This window comes from Saccostrea cucullata, unplaced genomic scaffold (assembly GCF_032062105.1).
Source record: "Saccostrea cucullata isolate Sc308-1 unplaced genomic scaffold, CSIRO_AGI_Scuc_v1 ctg7452, whole genome shotgun sequence".
In the NCBI taxonomy this organism is placed as follows: Eukaryota; Metazoa; Mollusca; class Bivalvia; order Ostreida; family Ostreidae; genus Saccostrea; species Saccostrea cuccullata.
The window spans coordinates 1-24,991 of record NW_026927676.1 but is presented as its reverse complement, the minus strand read 5'-3'; the positions used below and the strand labels follow the sequence as shown (position 1 = coordinate 24,991).

The window sequence follows — 24,991 nt, the reverse complement described above, 5'->3', positions numbered from 1 at the left end:
TCATAAAGAGTTGACATCATGTAATGGAAGGTTGACACAATGCAATAGTAGTGTGGGTTAATGTCATAAGAGTTGACATCATGTAATGGAAGGTTGACACAATGCAATAATAGTGTGGGTTAATGTCATAAAGAGTTGACATAATGTAATGGAAGGTCGACACAATGCAATAGTAGTGTGGGTTAATGTCATAAAGAGTTGACATAATGTAATGGAAGGTCGTCACAATGCAATAGTAGTGTTCTGCTATAAGGCAGTGACGGCGTTCCATATGAAAGCTTTCATCTTATTCCATTGCATTGGGTGCTTTTTTACAAGTAGCATTTAAAGGTTTTTTTTAACTTACCCCCTTCTCATTTATTTGTTGTTTTTGAATAAATATAACAAACATGTATTTTCATATCAGGAAAAAAGAGTTGTTGTTGCCTCATATATAAGAAAGATACACTTACCGTATGGCTATCATATATTTGTCTCCCAGTACATTTGTCATCTTTCAGTTCTGATTTTTCGCTATCTTTGTCAAAATCCAACAAGGCCGAAAAAGTTAATATATTATTTGTCCTTGTGAAATCATTGTCTCTACATTCTAATGGCAACTGAGACAGGGACTCGAGTAATGATACTCCTTCACACAGGGCACAAAATATATTTTTGAATATGTGGTCACATTTAGAGTAAGGTAAGTAATATTTATCGCAAGCCTGAATCAGATAAGATCTGTCCTCTTCTGTATTTCGAAGAGAACATGGACCTTGCTCAACCTGAATACATGGAGCAATGAACTCGTCTATGGACGCTGGTGGATAAAACAACACATTGCAGGAAGGATCGTGACTGAAAACGGATTCAAAGAGTTCTTCCCGTGTCTTTCTCGTTAGAAGATCCGACCTTTTCCTACAAAAGACCTGGTTTTGTTTCCAAAATATTAAATCTGATACATGCTCATTGTGGCAAAGGGCACAATGGAAATTTTTATAGGATTCTTTGGTGGTAAAAGAGGTAACTGGTGTGGAAAGCGATATATTTCTCGCCTGTATTTGTGACAAATCACAACTTTCTCCATTTGGACAGCTTCCGATTAACCAATATGATTTTCCATGAAACTCTGAGTGCATGTTCCAGAATGGTCGTACACAGGATAACGGTGGACGTTTTCTGAACTGGTTTTGCTGTAATATCTCGTTCCTCTGATTACCGACTTCATCGAAGAGGAATTTTGAAGGACAACACGTTGATTTTCTTACGCAGGAATCGTCACATTCGCAGGGGGTGCAGGATGGCGTGAAATCAAACGAATACTTTCGACTTAAATTATTTCCATGACACATGTCTTGCCCTGGACAAAAGACCAAATATTGCGTGAGTATTTTTCTCGCTGTTTCGTTGTGTATGCCAGACGTAATTCTGTATGCGTCACTAATGTCGTCATTTGTAGGATAAGTAGTAGTGTCTGGAACCATGTAGCGTCCAATACAAAGCTCCCACCAGCACATTGCCATTATTAAATATAAAATCTAGATAACAGATAACAAAAATATATTATATTGATTATAAACCATTAAATGTATAATCTCTGTTTGCGGTTTTTTTCCATCTTAACTTCATTAAATTCATTCAACATCAAGTTGTTTGTGTTTTGCTATTTAACTACAAAGTAATATATTTGTTATATAAGTCATTTGCAAAATTCAAAAAAAAAAAATAAAATGATCTATGTTAAAAAGACACTCTGTGGACAGGCATGTAACAACAGGGGGGAGCAAGGACCTTGTCACGCGTCCGTCCTTATTACACTTTTTTCCAAAACATAATTTTTGGAAATGTTCTTTTAAAGCACATACTTTGTTGCAATAGATTCAAATAATTTAATTTTAATTGTTACATGTTATTTGATTCGGTAAAAGATTAAATCCATTTCGTATAACTCAAGTTGCGAACGTCACAATGAGTTACGTCAAAAACGTAAGACTATCCCATGTCTCCCACTATCATTGATGTCCCTTGCATACATGCTACCTAGACAGTTATTCCTTCTATTTCCATTTATTGTGAAATAATATTGTAGATTTTTAGCTTTTAAAAATGTAGACATAGGTTTAAATTACATGAGGACTCCCATGCCAAACTCAATAGTCTTCGCCCACTGACGTCAAACACAAAGACAGCCGCACGAGATTTACATGCATATTTGGCCTCCTTAGCGTCAGACACAGAGACAGATGCGCAAGAGATTTACATGAATATTAGGCCTCCATAGCTCCTGACCCATCGAAGTTCCTAATTTACATTCCGGTAGAATTATCAAGAAATCAACTCCTCTAACTTTTAAATAGTTATCACAGAGAAAAAAAAATTAGAAATGGAATTTTTGCATGCATATTAGGCCTCCATTGCTCCTGACCCATTGACCTTCCTAATTTACATTCCGGTAGAATTACCAAGAAATCAACTCCTCCAACTTTCAAAGAGTTATCATAGAGAAAAAAAATAGAAATGGAAATATTTGGATATATACATAATACAGCACTCTTAGCTACTCCACCATGCTACAGGTTTACGGCGAGCTATTTTTGACATGGTGTCGCATACATGTAACAAGGTAGGTATATATTATAAGGAGGGAAGGTACATTTACTGAGGCTCTTACTTGTAAGAATACACTCTTAGCTTTGGTAGAAATACATGCATGTCAAAACCTCATATTTTTGAGAAATAATTTAAAATGCAGACACTCACATTGGCAAGCTTATTTACTGTCACAATGGATTTGGCTTTACGGCTATCAGTACAGGGAAATTAATTCATGCTCATTTTCCTTGGTCTCGAGAGGGACATTTACGTAATCTCAGAAATTTCGATTTTTAAAAATGAGGAAATTTTCGAAGGAATCCTCTCAAAGTCAAAGAGGATTTCCGACGGATTATACGTATGTAAAAAGGCGTAGAGTGAAAAAGTCATTAACATTTAAGTAAGAAAAAAGACACAACTTGTAAGCAGAGCAAAATACCGATTTCTCAAAACATCAGAGGACGGACGGACCTTTTGCTATGTAACATAAGGTATTCCATGGAAATTTAACTGACCAAACTTTAATAAGTAATTAAGTTAGAGATATACATGTATATTATTATTATATTTGATACAATTTAATGATAATTTGTTGTGTATCATTCTAAATTAAGGAAATAAATATTAGCAAATAAGGGTCTCTGATATTTTTTATTTTATTTTTTGTAAATATTTAACAAAATAAGACAAAATTAATATTTCCTTCAGAAGCTTCGTTTGGAGCAATTTTCATTCATTGTATGCTAAAGGGAAAACTATATGTGGACAATTAAGAGGACAGGGGGATTATCGCCATTTTTAGACTATCCATAGGGAGATGAAGAAAATTGAGCAAATTTTAAAACTAAATTTTATGAAATTTTTCTTTGCCAAATGATAGTCGACAGCTTAAGATATCATATCTAAGAAACTAAGTAATATCTGACGGTTAATTTGTTGACCCCCTTGACCCCCTAGCCTCCTTAAAATGTAAAAAAAACTTACCATGTTTGTGTCGTCTGAAGATGTTTTAAAGGTGACTGATAATATTTATACAGTATTTATATCTTTTTAAAATTACACTTAACAAAATAATGACTATTATTTTTACACAGAATTCACGATTTAAACATTAAAAGATCTGTTTTCAATGAAGGTGACAGTCTGAATGTGATAAATACCCGTGTCATTCAGTATACCCGACGTTTTACGCGCCATTTTATACCTACGCACGAATATAGAGAGCGATGATCTCCAATGAATTGCTTAATTTTATGCAAGGAGAATGAAGAAGTGATTATAATTGCCTAATTATGAACACTAAAACACTAAATCAATGATGTCATCGCCAAAACGCTATTAATTATCGGTAAACAGCGGCAAAAGAGGAATTTTATTACAAAGTGAGAAATCAGTTTCCAATGTCAAAGGAAAATATTAAAAAAAGGTTGTTTTTCGTGTTAATTTTTAATAATATTTTTTTAACTTTTGGATATTTATAAAGCATTAAAACTAATATCTTTGAAAAATCCAAATCTATTTTATCTTTGTAACATTTGAATTAGATTTTTACAAAGGAATGATTTTTGTTTGATTTGAACATATTTTATTGTAATATAATTACAAAGGGATTGAGCACAAGTACTGAATACTTATAACGCCCTCTCCCTATACATGTAAATTACACATTTATATTGTCACAGTTAAACATGCTATATAAAGTATTCAGAATTTGCAAAAGTAAACAAAATGATGCATTTTGCATATATGTATGAATATATAAAAGTTAAATTCATATATCAATATTGGTACAGTAATTAACAAGGAAATCTACCAGAATGCTTAATAAATGTTTGAACTAAAGAAAAGAGATGTTCATTCTCTGCAGCACTCAGTGATTCAACCCCCCATAATAAAACATGTGTATCTAGTATGTGGATTGTATCAAATTGTAAAAAATTATGTAAAAATTCGTTCCTGGCGTTCGCATACTTTGGACATACGAAAAAATAATGATATGTGTCCTCAACTTTACCGCACGTGCACAAGGGACTTGATATTAAATTGCATCTATAAAGGTCGTTATTTAATACACAATTATGTCGTAGTCTGGTTTGAAGAACATTAAGTCTTCTGTTACCATAATCAAAGTAAGAAGGTGGGGCAGATTTAGTTTTTTTATTACTAATTTTAGATTTGAATTTCGACATTGACTGTAAGTTTCGAGTTTCAAGTGGAATGGAGTTCCATTCGTTGACTACAGTGGGAATAAACGTAGATTTATAAGTTTGTAATCGACACTTTGGAATATCATAATTTTGAGAATTTCTTGTCGAGTAGATAGATGTGTTACAGCGCATATTTGGAAGGATGTCCATTAAGTATTCTGGCACTAAATTATTATGAAGTTTGAACATTGTTTTTAATCTAGCTTCTTGTCTTCTACAACTAAGCGGTTCCCATCCCGTTTCAAAATAAAGTGAATCTTTGGAAGCTATAGTTGTTAATCCTGTTACAATTCTAGCTGCATAAAGTTGAAGTTTTTCTAACTTATCACTATCACCCTGTTGACAGCACCCCCAGACAACTGAAGCGTATTCAAGTTGCGGTCTTATGAATGATGTATACATGAGTGAGAGTGTTTTTCGATTTACTTTAAATTTTAATTTTTTCAAAAGAGACAATTTTTTGTAAGCAATAGACAGTATATTATCAATATGTGGTGACCAACTGGCATCGTGTGAAAATAGTACTCCGAGGTGTTTGTGTTCAGTAATTAAGTCTAATTCACATTGTTGAAAAAGAAGCTTAGGATATTCTATATTTTTCTTTGTGCTAAACAGTATTACTTTTGTTTTAGAGGGATTAAATTTCAATAACCATTTTTTAGACCATAGTTCCAGAGCATTTAAATCTTTGTTTAAGTCTCTTTCAATTCTTTTCATGTTATGAGACGAATGCTGCAAAGAATTATCATCAGCAAATAATCTACAAAAAGTAACCATATTATCAGCAACATCATTAACATAAATTAAGAACAAAAGTGGTCCTAAAACTGAGCCCTGGGGAACACCAGCATATAAGGGTTTGGGTGTTGACAATAAGTTACGATGCATCACCCTTTGGTATCGACAATTCAGATAATTTTCAAGCCATTTATACAAACTACCATTAATCCCATATGTCTTAAGCTTAAATAAAAGACCTTTGTGCCAAACACGATCGAATGCTTTTGACAGATCACAAAAAATCATACAGCAAAATTTTCCATCATCAATAGCTTTTACAATATTATCATATGTTTCTATCAGCTGATATACTGTTGAATGCCCAGGTAAAAAACCAGCCTGGTATTTATAAAAAAGATTATTGTCATGAAAATAATTATAAATATATTTAAACACAACTCTTTCCATGATTTTACCAACACAACTCAACAATGACACTGGTCTGTAGTTAGACATCACAGAAGGATCTTCTTTTTTAAACACAGGAAGTACATTTGCTAATTTCCATGCAGAAGGAAAAATACATTCATTTAGAGATCTATTAAACAATAAACAAAGAGGTTTAGCAATAGTGAACTTTGCTGATTTTAACATCTTATGACTAATATTATCATGTCCAATAGCTTTGTTTGTAGGAAGTATAGTTACAATATCAATTATTTCTTGCTCAGTAATACATACACTACTAATTTCACTGTTACATACATGATATGCCTCAGGTAATTCTAACCCACTATCATCAACACATGATACAGATGTAAAATAGTTATTAAGTGCATCTATTTTTTCTTCGTTTGAATAAGCAATATCTGTACGACCACTTTCAGATGTATATTGTAATGGTGGAATATCAGAGGCAGTTTTGGTTTTAAAAACATCCTTCAGAATTTTCCAGTATAATTTCGAGTTGTTTTTGCTAGCATCTGTAAGGTGTAATTCTAGATTATTATTGTAATTTTCAATTGCATGTTTTTTCATATTATTAAACTTATTCCTCACTTGTTTAAAATTTGTCCAGTCAGATTCTTTTTTACTTTTTTGGGCTTTTCGCTTAAGTCTATTTTTTGTTCGAAGAGTTTTGCGCAATGCAGAATCAAACCATGGTTTATCTTTGGGACGTATAATAACAGATTTTTCAGGTATACTTTGTCTAACTATATTCATAAATGTCAAAGAGAAGTTTTCCGTTGCTTGATCAACATTTTGTGCATTACAAATGAGATTCACCCAATCGGTATTTTCAATGAGTGAATTTAGTTTGTCCATGTCTGCATTTTTATATACCCACACTTTGCGTTCATAAGATTGGTTTAGATTAACAGTAGATTTGAGGAAAATGTATGTCGCTTTGTGATCGCTGATTGTACTTTCTGTATTTAACACGCCTGAGTGAAGAACTGACACATCTGGGTTGACTAAAATTGGGTCAATAAGTGTGTTCGACGAGCCCGTGATACGAGTGGCTTCATGGATAGTGTTAGTGAGGTTGTATTTTAACAGAATTTCATTTATAATGTGTGTTCGAGGAATGTTAAAAAAATCTACATTAAGATCTCCAATTAAAATTAATTTACTGGAAATATCAGAAGCTTTTTCAATAGACCATATAAGATTATCCCAAAAGGATTTACTACTGTTTGGTGGACGATATACACAGCACAGAAGAAAATTACAGGTGGGTACACACACTTCTAACCAGATACATTCTATTGAAATAGGTTCAAGGTCATCACGTCTAATGGCTCGAAGAGATTCTGATATATAAACAAGAATTCCCCCTCCATGCGAATTCCTATCTTTTCTAAATATTGTATTAAATCCCTCAATTGAAAGTTCGCTATTACTTATACTAGAGTCCAAATGTGTTTCTGTAAAGCATAAGATATCGAAGTCAGTTACATAAGTAGTTAAACTTTCTATTTTGTTTCTAATACTCCTAATGTTAAGATGAAAAATATCTAAACTATGTATTGAAGCACCAATCGGACCAGGGTTAGTTTCAATGTCGCCTGACAATAATAATAGAAAATGTATAATTTGCAGGCAAAAAATCACATGGATAGAGCTTTTCATAATCTGGTTTGCTATACATTTGGACCTGTGTACGTAATAATTATACAGTTGCAATAAGTACGAAAATACTTTTCTAAAATCAAATATACAAAATAACATTGATTTTACTGTGCATCTAGTTTTTGAATAATAGATTCCTATTGCGGCTCGATATTGTGACACTGTGTTACCTGCCATTAGCTAAAATTTCTGAACAAAGAATAAACGTTGAATGTCGGAGCCGCAAATAATGACAAATATCAAAATCTTCTGAATGCATGTAGGATAAACTGTGACCAGTATATAAGAAGTAAAAATAATAAGAAAACAAAAACAACAAATGAAAATGTATATACAAAAATAAAGGAAACAAGTTGGGAATGAAAACTGTTAACAACGAGAACAAAAGTGACAGGTGTGTGTCACGGAAAAAAACAAAATGAATATGGGCAAAGCTGCTAAATAAAAACAGCATGAAAACTATATACACGACTCTGCAAGAAACAGCGGTCATAATCTATAATGAGTGACAAAAGGAGAGATAAGGATTTATTTATTGAGTGTAATTTTTAATTTAATATTGATAGTGAGTCTGTGATCAAATCAATTATTTTGAACATGTTGTGACAAAAGGTACACAGTGAGTTCACTAATACTGGTTGTCGGATGTTTCAGCTTCAGGGTCAGATGATGTCCACTGAGGTGGAGCAAGATCGTGTAGATCTTTAATACAGCGAATTAGATATTTATGACCTTTGTCATACAGTTTGGTAAAGATTCTGCCATCACTGGTACAGAAAGAATGAACTCTTTCAGCTTTTTTAGCACTCGCTAGTTCCTTCACTATACCCTGTCTGTATTTGGTCAGGTCTTCTGTAATGAAGATGCCGGATTTCTTGAGATTCCGTTTAGCCAAATAGATTTTGTTTTTAATCTTCCAGTTTTTGAAGCGGCAGATGATTTGGATGTTACCATCTTTGTTTGGTTTCCCTATTGGGTGTGATCTGAAGATATCATCATCTTTGAGTTCAATTGCTAGACGTTGTTTACAGATGTCGATGACGGTTTTATCCGTATCCGATCCTTCTCCTGGTACAGGACAGTTGTGAAATCTCAGTGAATTTCTCCTACCATATTGTTCGAGATCATCAACTGTGTCCTCTAGGTTCCATATTTGACACTGCGATTTTTGTTTCTAAATTAAAAAAAAAAACAACTCATAAACTTTTGTATAAAGTGAAAAAGGATTTGATTTAGGAATGAACACCTTTATGTACCCATCTATTACTATATTTTAGAAATACAGACTTACAAATGATTGCCTTAAATTAAGAAATTAAATAACAACGAAACAACTTGATTTTGTGTATTTCGTGGGGAAAATGTACATGTATTTTTTGTGTAGAAGGTGGCATAACGTTTATAAGATTTCACTGTGTGGAGAAGGATAATATACTTACAAAAAGACTCCTTAAGACCAATTCTGGAAGGGACTGTTTTCAATGGACAGGTTAACACATCTCTTCAATATATGCCGTATAAAATAAAACAGACTCTGATTCATCTCTTTTTTGTTCAGTGTTTATATGGTATTTCAAAACAGATTTATCAATTACAATTATTAATAGAGTGTTCAACCATATATTTTTTGTCTTATCCAAGGTAACACCAACCATTCCTTTAACAATTATTAGAAGTTTATCTTTTAAAAAAAAGATATTAGGTAAGCTAGCGCCGTAGCAATTTTTAAACACAGAAAGGAGGATCCGTGATCAAGAGATTAATTTTGCTGAATTCTTTAATTTTTATCGAGGCTGAAGAGTGAAAAAGTTATAATTGTTTTGTGAAGTGTATTTTATAGACACATAGCTAAAGAAACGCATGGGGGGTTTTGTGATGATCTATTGAAGTTTTGGCGCAACAGAACATTTATGACCTTTACTGGAGGGGGGGGGGGCTCTATATAATATAGAGAAGATGCCGATTGGGGCATTGTATGGGCTGGTTTAAGAATAGAATGGCAATGTAGCAACGAAAAAATACAGGGGCTCGGGAGTAAAAGGGAATATAGAAAATAACTCAAAAGTGTATGTTTTCTAAAGAAATCTAGAGAGTTCCGAATGTGAAGTAGCTTGGTCCTTTGGGTCATCTTTGTCAAGAAATGTTAGGTTAAAAGCCATACACATCAGATTTTTTAAAAATATAAATAATGAATTTATTCGTTACTTTTATAGTGTACATTCTTGTTTCTGGAATGTGTAAGCTAAGCTGAATTGACCAATCAGAAATTAAAGTCTTTATTTGGTTGTTCTAAGTCGTAAAAAAACCCTTTTTTGTCTTTGTTTAGAACAATCAGACGATATGACAAGGCTTTTCCTTCAGAAAAAAAAACCGGAAAATTTGAAGTATTACAAATATTATCAAATATTAAACTAGTTATCTTTAAAATGTAAGCTACACAATAAAGAAACATAATTATTTAATGCCCCAATATGATACAACGAAATTGTTATCGTACGGTCTATCTATGGTAGTTTTCACAGCTTTCCCAGAATGCACGACCGTGAAGCCGAGCATGCGTATTCAAGGCATTTGGACTAACGTAGTTGCCAGCGCTCGAGAGCGCTAGCAATTACTGTGCAATAGTGATATTTTTTGCGAAAAAACACTGATCTCAGCTATCAAAAGCTCAGTTTGACATTCTGTGTCTAAATACTTGTATAGCCTGTCCCGTACGTCAGATAGATCTTACTGGTTCATTCACTTCCCTGTTCAGCTGTCATTTCAGTTTATCCACCTCTTTTTTTTAGTTGTTGAAAAGTTAGCAGACCTATTTTTAGACATTCATATGAAGCAGAAATTCTCCAAAATCTTATACGTGAAAAGAAGAAAAGACTTTAGAACTGTCTTCAAACAGTCTTTTGGAATTCAAATGAGTACAAATTGGGCCCTGTTATTAGCAGACCTATTTTTTGTATTCATATGATGCGGACTTTCTTCAACATTATATACTTTATAAGAAGAAACACTTGCATTGGCCTTCAACTCGACTGTTAAGTACATATATCGACGTTGTATTGTCAAATAACACGGCTATTTCCATTCTAATGTTGATACGATATACCCCGGTGAGCTTGAAATAAAAGATACCATCCACAGAGTGTGACAATTATGTTTCATATTTAGACATTTTATTTAAAGGGACATAAAAGATAATCTAACAACCAAGCTTAAAATAAACCTTCATCACCTGCATACGTGGTTTATATCTCTCAGTTGATTCGTTACGCAAGCGCATGTGCTACGTATAAACAGTTCTTAAAACGAGGTAAATTATTGACAAACAAGTTGATGAAACAAGAATATAAGCAGTCTCGTTTAAAGACATCATTTTCTAAGTTCCATGGTCGATACAATGACTTTTTCAGTAAGTACAATTTATCATTAAGTCAAATGCTGACTGGCGTTTTATTTATAATACCGCATATTTGAGTTCATCTCACAATATGCGTCGTTATCAAAGCTCTATCCTTTAATTATATGTCATCATTCACCTCCTTTTTGTGAAAAATCGAATAAATGAGATAAGCCGGAATTTATTTATCCATCCATACAGGGTCAGTACGTAGTCACTAGGTTTACGGGTTATCTCCCCTTTTCTATGCATCAATGAAAGTGAAAGGTGGGTGATGAAAGTATCCGATTTATTTTTCTGTATTATGAAATATTTTATCATAATTTCCAGTTTTTAAAGTTAACTTTCAGTCAAAGAATTAAAATGGATTATCTTATCAACATTGATATTGCTCGATGGCAAACATTTCATTGGATTGAAACAGATCGATTTGCCTCCCGTCCATACTTTAAACACTGGCACATGGTTCAAGTTATACAAATATGGTAATAATAAACAACTTCATCAGTATATTTTGAATGAAGAAAAGTGTACTTGGTGAAATATTATTTAAACAAAATGAGCTAATCTAAAAATAGGTCTGAACTTCAACTATATTCGGTCCATGTTATTCAAGGTCATTGGTCAACCGTACATATGGTAGCCTATATTTAGATACTTAGGTCCCTTGTCCTATCTTTAGGGGGTTTAGAAATGGGAATATACATAGTTTTAATTCTTGAAATATGAGTATGGTTTTGTAACTTTGGGCTTGTTTTATTTATCAGTTTATTCAAAATATTTTGTGACATTTAAAAAAAAAAAAAAAAAAAAAAAAACCCTTTTCCTTAAAACAGTGAATAATAGAAAACATACAGATTGAGAATTAATTAAAGTTTGATAAAGCTATGGTATCATGTCTTTAGAAATGTTATTTACCCCAATTCACATAGGAACAGAACTCTAAATAAAGGATATAAATTTTCAATCAAGGCCATTCAACTTTAACAATGGTCCAAAGAGAGGCATGAAAGGTATGGAATTGCAACAAAGGCAGTAATCAATTGTGAAATAAAATAATTCGAAGTAAAATAAAGAACAAGTAATTGAAGTTGTGGTGCTTTTGAATGTTATATGACAATTAATGCAATTTTATGTATATGAATTTAACATGAAATAAGATGTGTATTGTTTATAGTTATACTTATTTACAGTTGTACATGTACACATGCTATGACAAAACTCAAGGTAAGTAAATATGAATGATGACTAAATAGATTTTGAGTCAAAAAATTTCAGTTGGATGGAAGCATTGCAATGAACAATTCAGGCTGTAAAAGCTGGGGGCATAGGTTTGATGCACCCGAGTTGAATTGTACATTGTCTGTCAAATCTACATATTAATAGTTATATTAGGACCAGCAGCATCCTCATCTATTTGGATATCTCTTCTCTTAGGGGGCTTGACAATGGGGGACAACTTCAGACTCAACCAGAACAATAACAATGTGTGCATAGTAATTTAGGGCCTCAATGGTTCACTAGTTTATATAGATAGGATTCCCCGAATTTTATTTTAATTAAGTACATGTAGATATCTATTATCTAGCAAGTCTAGCTATTATTTTGCTGGTCAATATATGTATATATAAGTGTTCAGATTAAGTAAGAGGGGGTCAAAGGCTTGTTTCACATATTATATATTCTGTGTTGACATTTTGGTTTGGTTAAAGTTATAAATAAAGGAAATAAATGAAGGTCAGGCTGTTTGTTCATTTTGAAGCCGTCTTCAGTGTATATGAACATAATTATGAATTTTTCTAACAGGGCCTGTACCTTTTTTGAGTAGGTTTGATGATATCATGATAACACAATAAAGACACATACATTTAATGACTTCTCACCCCTTAACTGCATAAAGGCCTTGTATTTTATATAGCTGTGTTTAGTAAATGAAAAGTTTTGTACTATCTTAAGTTAACATGAAAAATCAGGTAAACTTACTTTACTAAATTTATTATATAGATTATTTCACAAATGTCGATAATTCACACAGATTAATTTCAGCACAGGCTTTTATTTCCTGACAATGTTCTTTAAGACTTATACAAGAAGAAAATCTTTAGGTATTTAAATATAATTCTACAAATAAAAGACTATGAAATAAATAATAATTTATAGGCTAATTGAAGCACTGTAAAAAAAAAAAAAACTTGTCAAAATTATTAGTAAATTAACATTTATTCCTTTGAGTTATCTTTCTCATCAGGGAAAGTGAGCCTCAAAATAGGAAATGCAACTTCAAGTCCCTGAACTTTTACCAGTTTTAATCAAGTAATTCAGTTTCGCAAAGGGATGAGGGACAAATTACAGAGTTCTTAAAGGTACTAAAGTCAATGCAGGCTCATTTGAATAAGGCTCGCATTGCTGGTCTTTCAATGTATTTTCCTTATGGCATATGCTGTATGAATGGTCACGACATAATAATAAATAAATCAACAAATAAATAAAATAAAGAGGGTTATAATGAGAGTTCCAGTATAAGGTTTAAAATGGGGCTTAATTTTTTGTCAGTGTTGGTTTCTGCTGTGTCTCTAAGTTATTAGATACAAAAGATTTGCTATTTTCACACAGATAAAACTTGCTTCAGTTAAAATTCTACATTCACAGATTTTAAATTCATAAAGGATAAATTGTTTAGGTAACTGGTTTTATTTATGTGGAATTATAAGATTTAAAAAATTAAATAAATAAATTAAATGAAAGAACCGCATAAGGCGAGATTTCCTAACAGCATAGAGATACAAATTCGGGGTGGGGGGTGTGTTAGATACATATTGTACCACAGGCTAGATTATAAACTGATCCATTTCCTACAATATATTCTTTTTAATAGTAGGCGCTTACTGTTAGCTTACACATATGCATATCTTAGGGGCATTTCTTCATTGAAAATATCAGTTCAAACCCAGTTGCCATTTGCATGTAATATGGTATGTGTTTATCCCTCCTCATGTGAGCAGTTAGCTGAATTATTTTCTGTTTACACATTAATCTCATATGGGATTAAGATGCATTAGTAGGTGCATAATTGCATATGTACATGTAGTTTACATCCATGCATTAGCTAATGGGTACAAATACAGGTTACTCCTACATGTATAAGAGCCTCGTTTAACGTCCCTACACTCCTTATGTACCTCGGAGCCAAGTCAAAAGTATCTCGTCGTGAACCTCTACCAATGCTGCATGCTGGAGTAAAATATAGGTTAGCTAGGGGATACAAATACAAATCCACGAGTAGGAGTTAACGTTTCATAGAGCTAAGATTAGATAATCTTCGACAGCATTTTAGGGTATTAGAGAAAGGATAGGTTCACACTGACTTAGCATATTAATTTTCATGCTCTCTATCATAAATCCATTTTTTAACAGCCTTTAAATTAAAGAATTTTGAAGTCTATATCTTTAATAACCCATTCCATAGCATATTTTTGTAGGAGGAAAGGGGAGGGGGGTCCCTCCCCAAAATTCCCAAAGTAGGAAGCTTAAGGTGTAATAAGATCATGCCTTTTTGATAGAGTATCAGCTGGAAAGGGATTTAGAATAAAGGTTTTAGTCATATGTGCCTTTCATGTCTGGTGCAGTCCATCTACATTTACAAATGCTTAGGGGTAAATACAAAGTCCCCTATTGTGTTCTTGGCTTGAAAGGTAAATAGTGTATATACAAGATTTAATCAATTTTACATGGTCTTCGGAAGCTTGGTTTAAAAAATAAGTGGTATTTAGATAACCCCATTTCTTCAGAACTGGCAAGAAACTTTACAAAATATCACAAAACATGTTCTGCACTTGACAGAGTGAGAATGTGAACACTTAAAATTATTGTCTACAATACAGGAACAACATAATCATGCTGAAGGGGGTGGGGGTGGAGAGTATAGGTGCTCATTCATCCTGTTTGTAATCTTTGCAGGAAAGTATATTACAAGTTTTTCTTTCAAATGACCTAAAATGAATAAGAAATAAAATTCAAATGAATAAATTAATTAATAAAAAAAAGGGGGGATAAATCTAGATAATACATATTTTCTACTTTATTTTCTTACATTAGTCCAGTTAGTTCTTTCTTTCTGACTGAGTAAAATAGCTGGATATTAGTAATAGAGTCCAAAAGCAATACAACTTCGAAAGATATAAAATCAGGGAAAGGAGGGGGGGGGGGGTAAGGCACGATTAATTTCAAGGGTACCCAGATTTATTTTAATGCAGCATAAATCTACAGTGGGTTGGAAATGAGAGAGAGTGATGTTCACGATGGATGGGTTGCTTAGGGTTTTGAGTAGGCTAGGAGTCCATGGTGGGTGGTTAAATTGAAGTTGCCTACCCCCACCAGGTGGCGGTGGGCACCTACGGTGCCCATGTGGCGAAATCGTCACCTTCAATTTAACCATTGAACTGTTGATTTTGTTGACTTTTTGTGGTTGATGTTGATATATGTGATGGTTGATGTTGATATATGTGATGTTGACTTTGAAAATTATATCTTATATAATGTAAATCTAAAGCAAAATAATATAATTAAAAGACAATTTGTGTTGAAATGTGTCCGTAGCACGATTGAGGTCAACCCAGCGTGCTACTTTTCCCGTCAGGGAGGGCACAACTTATGTTGATGTTGGGGGTATGCCATTTTGCCGGCTGCCCCACTGTTGTGTAGACCACTGTGGACAATACCTGCCAACTCGAATAAAACATTAAACTTAAATACTTAGCATTTGTTTATTATATATAGGTCTTTGATAACTATTGTTAGGCAATTTTTTCTCACTGAATTGTTGACGTGTTTTTTCTGTTATTTCCCAATCATGACAAGGAGCACACGGCGGGTGTGACCGGTCGCCAGGGAAGGTCACCTGATTATACCTCTTATATTTTGGAGGTCCGTTTTTACTTTGACCCTATTTTGTATTGTTAAATGGATTTCTGAGCTTGAATGAAACATTTGTAGACAACGAACACGTGTACACTGGCACCTGACGTTATTTAATTTTCGTTTAATAAAAGATATAACCCCCCCTATACATAATAATATATTTTTTATTTAAAGAAAAATAAGTAACGCCTGTTGCAGTTACCTGTGAACGAACAGTATTCAAGATCAAAAGTCGATAAAACAATTTAAAAATAAAGGTCCTCTTTTACGGTAGGTGTTGGGACGATGAGAAACTCCCACTACTAAATGGCTCGGATTGCCTATAGCTGCAATAATGTAGCCCTCTCCGATTTTTTTTAAATCTGATATTTTCTGGAGAGGGCTACAATTCCACAGCATCTCCGTTATGGTGCAAATATATTTTTTTTTAAATACGGGCGACTGCAGGCAAAATAAATTGTTTTTACATTCAACTTCTAAAAAGGAATTTTTTATTCACTCTCAACAACAAAGCCCGTTAAACGCAAAAACCAGATAAAATAAATCTGCTTTTTTACCAGTCGCTTTCATCAGAAGCCATGACAGTTCTCGCGTGGTGCACTGAGACTAGCGCTTGAAAATTATCAGTACTCTGTAAACTGATAATTGTTGTGCTGTATGGCATCACCAAACATTGATAAATAAAGCTATTTCATGTGACATTTTTTCGTAAACAGGGATATTTATGCCTAAAATAAGGTAATTCCTATAGAGATCTGTTCTCTAGAGATACCTGGTCTTATTGGCTGTCCCAAAATAAAATCGACCAAGGTCAGTAAATATGGCGGATAAATTTAAGTTGTGATGTTAACATAAAAATAACCGATATATGGATTGTTCTGCATATGTTTAGATTGATTTATGTTTTGTCTAACTACATTTTTGGAGTTCAGGTAAGAAATGTTAATTAAATAGCCATTTACTAATAGTTTAAGCCGAAATCCCTGCGGGGGCGAATCACTCCCGTAGTTGCACCGTTACGGATTTCCTATGGAGTTGTAGCCCTCTTCCTAAAAAAGGAGAGGGCTACATTATTGCAGCTAGGAGTGCCTAGTGTGGGTTTAATTTAAGTTTGAATCTCGTCACTGATATATGCTCGTATAGTGACGCCTCTATACGAGTGAAAAAAAATCTCAAAAGAGACGTTAAGCAATTAACATTCAACCAATCCCGTCTGATTCCATCTAGTGGGCATCTACATGTATATGAAGACTGCAAGCTCCAGTTTTAACAAGTGTTAAGCTGGTTGAGGTTTGTAAACAACACAATGTGTGGATGTGTTGTAAATAAAACAACAATATGTTTAATATATGATGTAACATATAACAAAGTTAACTACATGTAGATATGACAAGACAAAATTTATTAAGATACAATTAATCACAAATGTTCAAGTACACAATATTTGTGAAATTATGGCAAAATACTTTATATGTACACCTGTTACAGAGAACTAGAAAAATTAATTTAATTTTTGAAGTAAAAACGATTGAAATTTGAATGACATTGATTTTATTTTAGAAAGAAAAGGTTCAATTAAAGAATAGCAAAAATGATGACCATAAAACAACATTAAATACTGAGGATCGAAGAATGTAAAATTTCCCATTAACAACACTTTAACAAATTTTGTTGCTTATATACAGTATATACAAAGCCAAGGGACTAAACAAGTACTAGTAGATAAAAAGACACAAAAAGCACCTAGAATGGTAAACATGCTGTGGCATAGAAACATTTGATATGAAAATGTAGTGGTAACATTTTCTTTTCCCTCTCTGAAACCAGTCAGAGAATACCCAGAAATGAACTCTTCCATGGTGATTTAAACATTCTACCTGGATAACTGATTTAACATCCTGATAAACAACGTATCTTACAATATCCTTTCACTGACAAGTGCTCTTCTGTTCCTTTTTAAAAATGATTCAGACAATATTTTTTATGAAAATTAGGTCAAACATGAAGCTCAAAGTTTGGAAGTCAGCAATCATAGCTTGCACGGAAATATCTTGTCACAGGTAATACACATGTCAAATATGAAAGCCCTATCTCTTCTCTATCAGACGTTATCAGGAATTAATAAAATTTCTGAAATGTAGGTCAAACGCAAAGGTCAAGGTTACGGGATCAAAAATCATAGTGTATTTAGAAAGGTCTTGCCACTGGTAATATACATGTACATGTAAAAGGTAAAAACCCCGAATCTTCTCTTCCAAAAGTTATGACCGACGATAAAATTTTTGCAAAATAGGTCATACTTCAAAGTCAAGGTCACGGGATCTAAAATCAAAGTGCATATAGAAAGGTCTTGTCACAGGTAATGCACATGTTTAGTATGAAAGCTCTATCTCTTCTCATTCAAAAGTTTTAGCCAATTTAAAGTAATGTGAACCTTTTTGAAAAGTAGGTCAAACTCCAAGGTCATTGGGTTAAAAAAAATTATAGTGTCTTTAGAAAGGTCTTATCACAGGTCATACATATATATATATATATATATATATATATATATATATATATATATATATATATATATATATATATATATATATATATATATATATATATATATATATATATATATATATATATATATATATATATATATATATATATATATATATATATATATATATATATATATATATATATAATATGAAAGTCCTATTTCCTCTCATTCAAAAGATATGACCAAGGATAATTTTTTTGCGACAGACGAACAGAACTTCAGACTGACAAGTGAATGAGGTTTAATGTCCCCTCGCTTTCGCGAAAGCGGGGAACAAAAAAATTTACCTACCTTCTCACTAGGCATTTGCAAATTTATTTCATTAAAAACATACTTATTGTACACACAAGTACTCTATAGTTGATAAAAAGATGCTTGCGTTTCTGATGGACAATATCTATGTAGTGTTTGGAGACCAGGTCCCAAGGGTACCGATTGTGCCCCGTTATTAGCAACTTACTGTTGTATTCACTTGAAGAAGAATGCATTCAAAATCTTATGTATGTGAAAAAGAAAGCACTTGCTGTGTACTTTAAGTATCGGTAGACATTCAGATATATCGACTACCTATTATCACTAAACTAAAGTTGTCGACACGATATATTCCAGTGAGCTTGAAATAAAAGATACCACGGAGTATGACATTTGTTTCAGACTTGGATATTTTACCAGAAAAAAAGACGTTAATATTATTCTAACAACAACGCTTTATGATAAACTTGATAATTTTAACTTTTTTAACTCCTCTTACTTTAACAGCAATATACCCTTATCACCTGCATATGGGTTTTATATCTCCCAGTTGATTCGATACGCAAAAGCATGCTCTACGAATTAACAATTTTTAAAACAAGGTAAGTTATTGACAAACAAGTTGATGAAACAACAATATCAACAGTCTAGTTTTAATTCATCATTTCGAAAATTTTATGGTCGATACAATGGACTTACCATCGAATATAATCTATCATTGCTTACTGGCGATTATTTTTTATAATTGTCAGGCTATTATTTTAACACTGAATGGACGACGGATTTTTCCGTTATTTATTTTATCCATCACAAGTTTCCTACCAATCAATTAAACTTTCTAGTACTGAAAAAAAAATTATCTGGAGTAAATGAGACATTCTAGGGCCTACATTAAGAATGTACTTATAACATCAACATGTGTGAGCTTTTTAATCTTAGGTGTAACTTGCAGCCCTAAGTGTACCTTTTAATTCCTTTACAGTACAATCGATATGTATGGTGAAGAAGTCTCCATGCTCTATGTACGATAAAAGTCAAGGTCATATTGATAGCGAGCGCAGCGAGCGTCGCGAAGCGAGCTCAATAGACTAACGTGTAAGAACAGAGGAAATACGGAATGAAATCTGTACATACGTCAAGCAAATTTTCTTGTGAAACATTCCCAGAATTTCTTCACTACCTAATGTCCTTTGCGCGAAAAAAAAATAATAACGTAAAGCATAAAAGGCTTTCAGTTTGTAGAAATCTTTCAAAGAAACAAAAAATTACTCTGCAGTGGTTTTTTCGACCGAAATTGCACTAGCTCTATAGTTTCAACCAGACGCTCGGTTGTCTCCGTAAGCTCCGACGAGCTCCGTGACGTCGTGTGACGTCACAGCTAATCGAGATGTCTCGTGCGGCTTGATGTTAAAAGTTTGAAGTGGCTGATCAATTTTTCAAGTGTTTTTGATGGTACAACTGCGCTCGCCCCAACGGTCACAGCGTAAAACATATTATGTCAAATATAATGCTACATGTATCATCTGACGATTCTATGAATACCTTAACACTTTTTTGATTTTGATTCCCCAAATATTTGAAATCCATGGTTAAATACTACTCATTTTGATACATTTTTATTTTTGTTCCATTTCATTTATCCTATTGATATCTTATAAAAAAATTGAACAATACATTTTCCTCTAAAAGAACTTAAAGTGTAGCATATATATATATATATCCGTGAATTTGCAATACCCGAGCATTATGTTCTATTTATAGACCAATGAGAACTCAAATATACTTTTACAGTGTATCAACATATTTTACAAATTTATACTAACGCATAGGGCCACCTTAATAAATGGTATCACACGCATTTGTAATAATATGTATATTATAATGTATATTCTTTATGTACATTATACTAGTATATTTTAAAAGTTAGCTCAACATAAGATGAATAATGGTTGTATAAGTTAAGAGACCCGGTAAGTGCTTCTCTCAAGATTATGATTTTCTTGCATACTTACAGCTCATACCCAGTGGCATTCCAAATCCCCAAAAAAGGAAAATGCCCTGACCTGCACTGAAGATTATATGCAAGACTGAAAATAACTGAAGATCGGTAAACTGAGCAAGGAAACCAAAGACCCATGATATACCAGTCAGGGTAGATAACCGAAAGTATGCCCCAATTCTGTTCTGATCCCTAGATTTCCTCATGTCTCCCTTCCTATGGATTCGATTGACCGTCACGACAAACATAAAAGTATTGATACAAACAGACACACCAACAGGTAGAGCAAAGGTATAAAGTATCATATTGGATTCGGCTATATAACAGGTGCGAGAGGAATACCCTATATTTTGACCGTCACTTAAGGTATAGCTTAAAGTGACATTAACGCCGATCAGAAGGAGACAAAGAAGAGAGTTGATGAGCAGAAAACAAAGCACATTGGATTTTCCTTTTAATGAAGGTACTGTGATTTTGGTAAAAGTCTGAAAGACTTGAAAAGAGGACAAACTCATCCAAAAGACTACAAACAACCATGAAAAATGTATTACTATACCAGCAGCCATACACAGAAGTTTGGTCTGTAGGAAAAAGTTTGAGAAAGTGTAAATAGTATTTGCAATAATCAAGAAGAGTGACAGAATGACAATATTAGCCCCGGCAGAATTTATAGGATCTTTCTGTGTGAGATAGGATATGATGGTTAAGAGTGATCCACAAGAGGACAAGGAAAGACAAACGACGGAGAGATAGATATTCAGCTCATTATCTGAGATCTTTTGTTGTGTGATCATTCGATTTGTAGCTCGATTATACCAGTCGAGGCACACCTCGAAGTGTTGATTGTTGTAATCTTTCTTAAAGAAACGGGATGGAATGCAGTGATTAAAGTCTAAAAGACACAAGGAATGATTGACCAGTACTATTTTGGTATCTTCCGTAGATATCTTTACTTTCGGGCAACGGTACCAATCGGCCACAACTATTGTAGATGAAACTTCTGTACAAAGAAATGAACTTTGAAGTTCTAAACTAGATGATGGAATTATTTCTGCGAGAGTCATGGGATTAAGATACTTGCGACAAGGAGAAAATTCAAAATGTCCATTATTCTGACTCAAATGAAACCTTTGTCCTAGTATAGAACTGGAAATATTCACGTCATAACCATGTAGATTAGCATCATCTTTCTCAAAGATACGTATTAGTTTTTCGATCATGTTATCAATGTCATGTTTTTTGTTGATGGCAAATCCTATGAGAGCTCCAAAATACCATTCATTGTTATCGTCCAGTTCAAAGATCCTTATCACACACAAGTACTCGCTAAAGTTATTCTGTGTCACTTTTTTCTTTAAAATATTCATTAGATACGGTGTTAAGTTATCAACGGCCTCTTTATCAACTTGACGTGAGAATTTGAATATCATGCTCAGCTCGTAGATGTTTTCTCCCCACTCGAAGAACTTAGGACGGCAATCCACAGGGTTCTGGTCTAAGACATATTCTTTTTCACAGGTTAGATCTAGACATTTCCCCTGAAATATTAATGAAAGGTTCTGTATTCACATTCCTGCATTTGTTGCAGTAAATGTATATACTGGAGTATGTCAATCTACTGCAGTAAGTATCACATTCATTTTTATTTGTTAATAAAACATTTCAAGATAAACAAGAGGCCCAGGGGCCACAGCGCTCACCTGAGCACATCGGCTGGGAAAAAGCACTTATCAAATCAGACCTGAAAGTTTACTGAGGTAAAGGAGGGGGCTTGAATTTTAACCCCCAGGGGGTCATAATTTGAACAAACTAGAATCTACACTACCTGAGGATGATTCCATATAAATATCACTAATCATGGCTTTGAAGTACTTGAAAAGAAGATTTTAAAAGATTTCCCTATATATTCCTATGTAAAAATTTGATCGGCCATTTTGGCCCAACCCTAGCCCTGGGGGTCATGATTTGAACAAACTTGAATCTACACTACCTGAGGATAATTTCACATGAGTTTCATCTTTCCTGTCTCAATTGTTCTTGAGAAGAAGATTTTTAAAGATTTTTCCTATATTTTCCTATGTAAAACTTTGGTCGGCCATTTTTGCCCAACCCTAGCCCTGGGGGTCATGATTTAAACAAACTTGAATCTACACTACCTCAGGATGATACCACATGAGTTTCATCTTTCCTGGCCCAGTGGTTCTTGAGAAGAAGATTTTTAAATATTTTTCCTATATATTCCTATGTAAAACTTTGATCCGCCATTTTGGCCCCACCCTACCCCGGGGGGTCATGATTTGAACAAACTTGAATCTACACTACCTGAGGATGATACCACATGAGTTTCAACTTTCCTGGCCCAGTGGTTCTTGAGAAGAAGATTTTTAATACATACCATCAAATTTTCAATATTTCTGAATTATCTCCCCTTGAATAAGGGTGTGGCCCTTCAATTGAACAAACTTGAATCCCCTTAACCTAAGGATACTTTGTCTTAAGTTTGGTTGAAATTGACATAGTTGTTCTTGAGAAGAAGTCGAAAATGTGAAAAGTTAACGACAACGACGACAACGACGACGACAGACGACGGACAAATTTTGATCAGAAAAGCTCACTTGAGCCTTCGGCTCAGGTGAGCTAAAAAAAAACAAAAGCAAAGTTCAAGCAGTGTTGTCATACCATCCTATAATTTTCATATAAAAGTATAGGACTTTTATTGCTTTTATCTCAGAAGGATGGATAACAAATTATCTTACCTCCCTCTCATCAAACTTTTATTCATTTGTGAGATATTCTATATGTTAGACTGTACGTTATATCACACTTACCATACGGTTATCGTACATTTGATCCCACGCACAAATTTCATTCTCCAGTGTTGGTACTTCTCTTTCTTTGTCGAAATCCAACAAAGCAGAAAAAGTTTTGAAGTAATCTAACCTATCAGTATTGTCCTCTTTACATTCGATAGGCATTTGTTTTATGGCACCAAAAAGTGATTCTTGGTAGCACAAAGCACAGAATACATTTTTGAATGTGTGGTGACAATTAGTGTAAGGTACATAGTATTTATTGCACGCCTGAATCAAGTATGGTCTGTCTGCATCTACTAAACTGGAAAGGTTTTCTGGTACATCATGCACGTAAACACACGGTTTTATTGTGTCCTCTAATGAGCGGGGTGGATAAAACAAAACATTGCATCTGGGATCTTCCCTGAAAACGAATTGCTGGAGTTCTTCAGGAGTTTTTCTCAGTAAAAGATCCGACCTTTTTCTACAAAGAACTTGGTTTTGTTTCCAAAATATTAAATCTAATGTACTTTCATTGTGGCAGAGAGCACAGTGGATATTTTTGTAGGATTCGTTGGTGAGAAGGGAGGTAACTGGAGTAGAAAGAGATATATTATTTGCCTGTAATTGTGGCAAATGACAGCTCTCCCCATTGGGGCAGTTATCAATTAACCAGTATGACTTTACATTGAACCCAGGGTGTGGGTTCCAGAGAGGCTGTACACAGGATAATGATGGACGTGTCAAGTCATCAGCATCATGGCGGAGGAATTTCGAAGGACAACAGCTTGATTTTCTGACACAGGAGTCATCACAGTCGCAAGGCGTGCAGGAGGGGGTAAAATTAAAAACATGCGGTCGTTTTAAGTATTCGTCGTGACACATGTCTTGTCCTGGACAGAAGACCAAATACTGTGATATTATTTCTCTTGCCGTTCTATTATATACGCCTGACGTCACTTCGAATGCTTCATAGACGTTTTCCCTTGTCGGATAGACGTGACGGACCTTCTGTGAAATGTCAAAGCGTCCAGTACAGAGGCCCAACACGCACAATGACGTTATAAGTGATAACATCTAAAACAGAATAATTGTAAAAAATAGTTTATAAGAAGAATATTTATACTACATGTAAAATAATACTGAACTTTTTAAATGCTTTTAATTCTTTGAATTGGGAAAAATAATCGTCTGTTTGAATATTTCAGGCATTGTAATTAATTGAAATATTCAAAAATATATTCGATCTCTCTCTAAGATTTCTTAACGGTTTCAATTCTAGATTTTAAAACTGGAAGATTGTTATAAGGACACTGAGTCACTCAGGTGATCATGACTTATTGCTTTTTGGTTTTGTCCTTTGTCATGAGTCATTTGTTAACATTAAAACATTTGTTGGTTCTCCTGTAGTAAAACAAATTTTACCAAAACTTGGAAATTGGCATAAATATGTATGTG

General features: G+C 33.6%; 1 protein-coding gene across 1 annotated transcript; it reads right to left on the bottom strand.

The window, feature by feature from the left end:
* Positions 1–8,259: 8,259 nt before the first annotated feature.
* Positions 8,260–24,418, bottom strand: LOC134275172 (uncharacterized). Its single transcript, XM_062757424.1, has 3 exons — positions 23,570–24,418; positions 21,695–22,279; positions 8,260–8,805 (listed from the first exon to the last, which is right to left on the bottom strand). The coding sequence occupies exons 1-3, from the start codon at positions 24,416–24,418 to the stop codon at positions 8,260–8,262; spliced, it is 1,980 nt and encodes a 659-aa protein (XP_062613408.1).
* Positions 24,419–24,991: the final 573 nt, after the last annotated feature.

Bases quoted from the DNA above. Each gene is read 5' to 3' on its own strand.
- LOC134275172 (XM_062757424.1), bottom strand. From the start codon at position 24,418: ATGTGTCACGACGAATACTTAAAACGACCGCATGTTTTTAATTTTACC. The intron at 22,280-23,569 runs GTAAGTGTGATA...TTAATATTTCAG, and splicing joins AAATGTACGATAACCGTATG to GGGAAATGTCTAGATCTAAC. The intron at 8,806-21,694 runs GTAAAGATATCT...TTTTTAATTTAG, and splicing joins ATTGGTACCGTTGCCCGAAA to AAACAAAAATCGCAGTGTCA.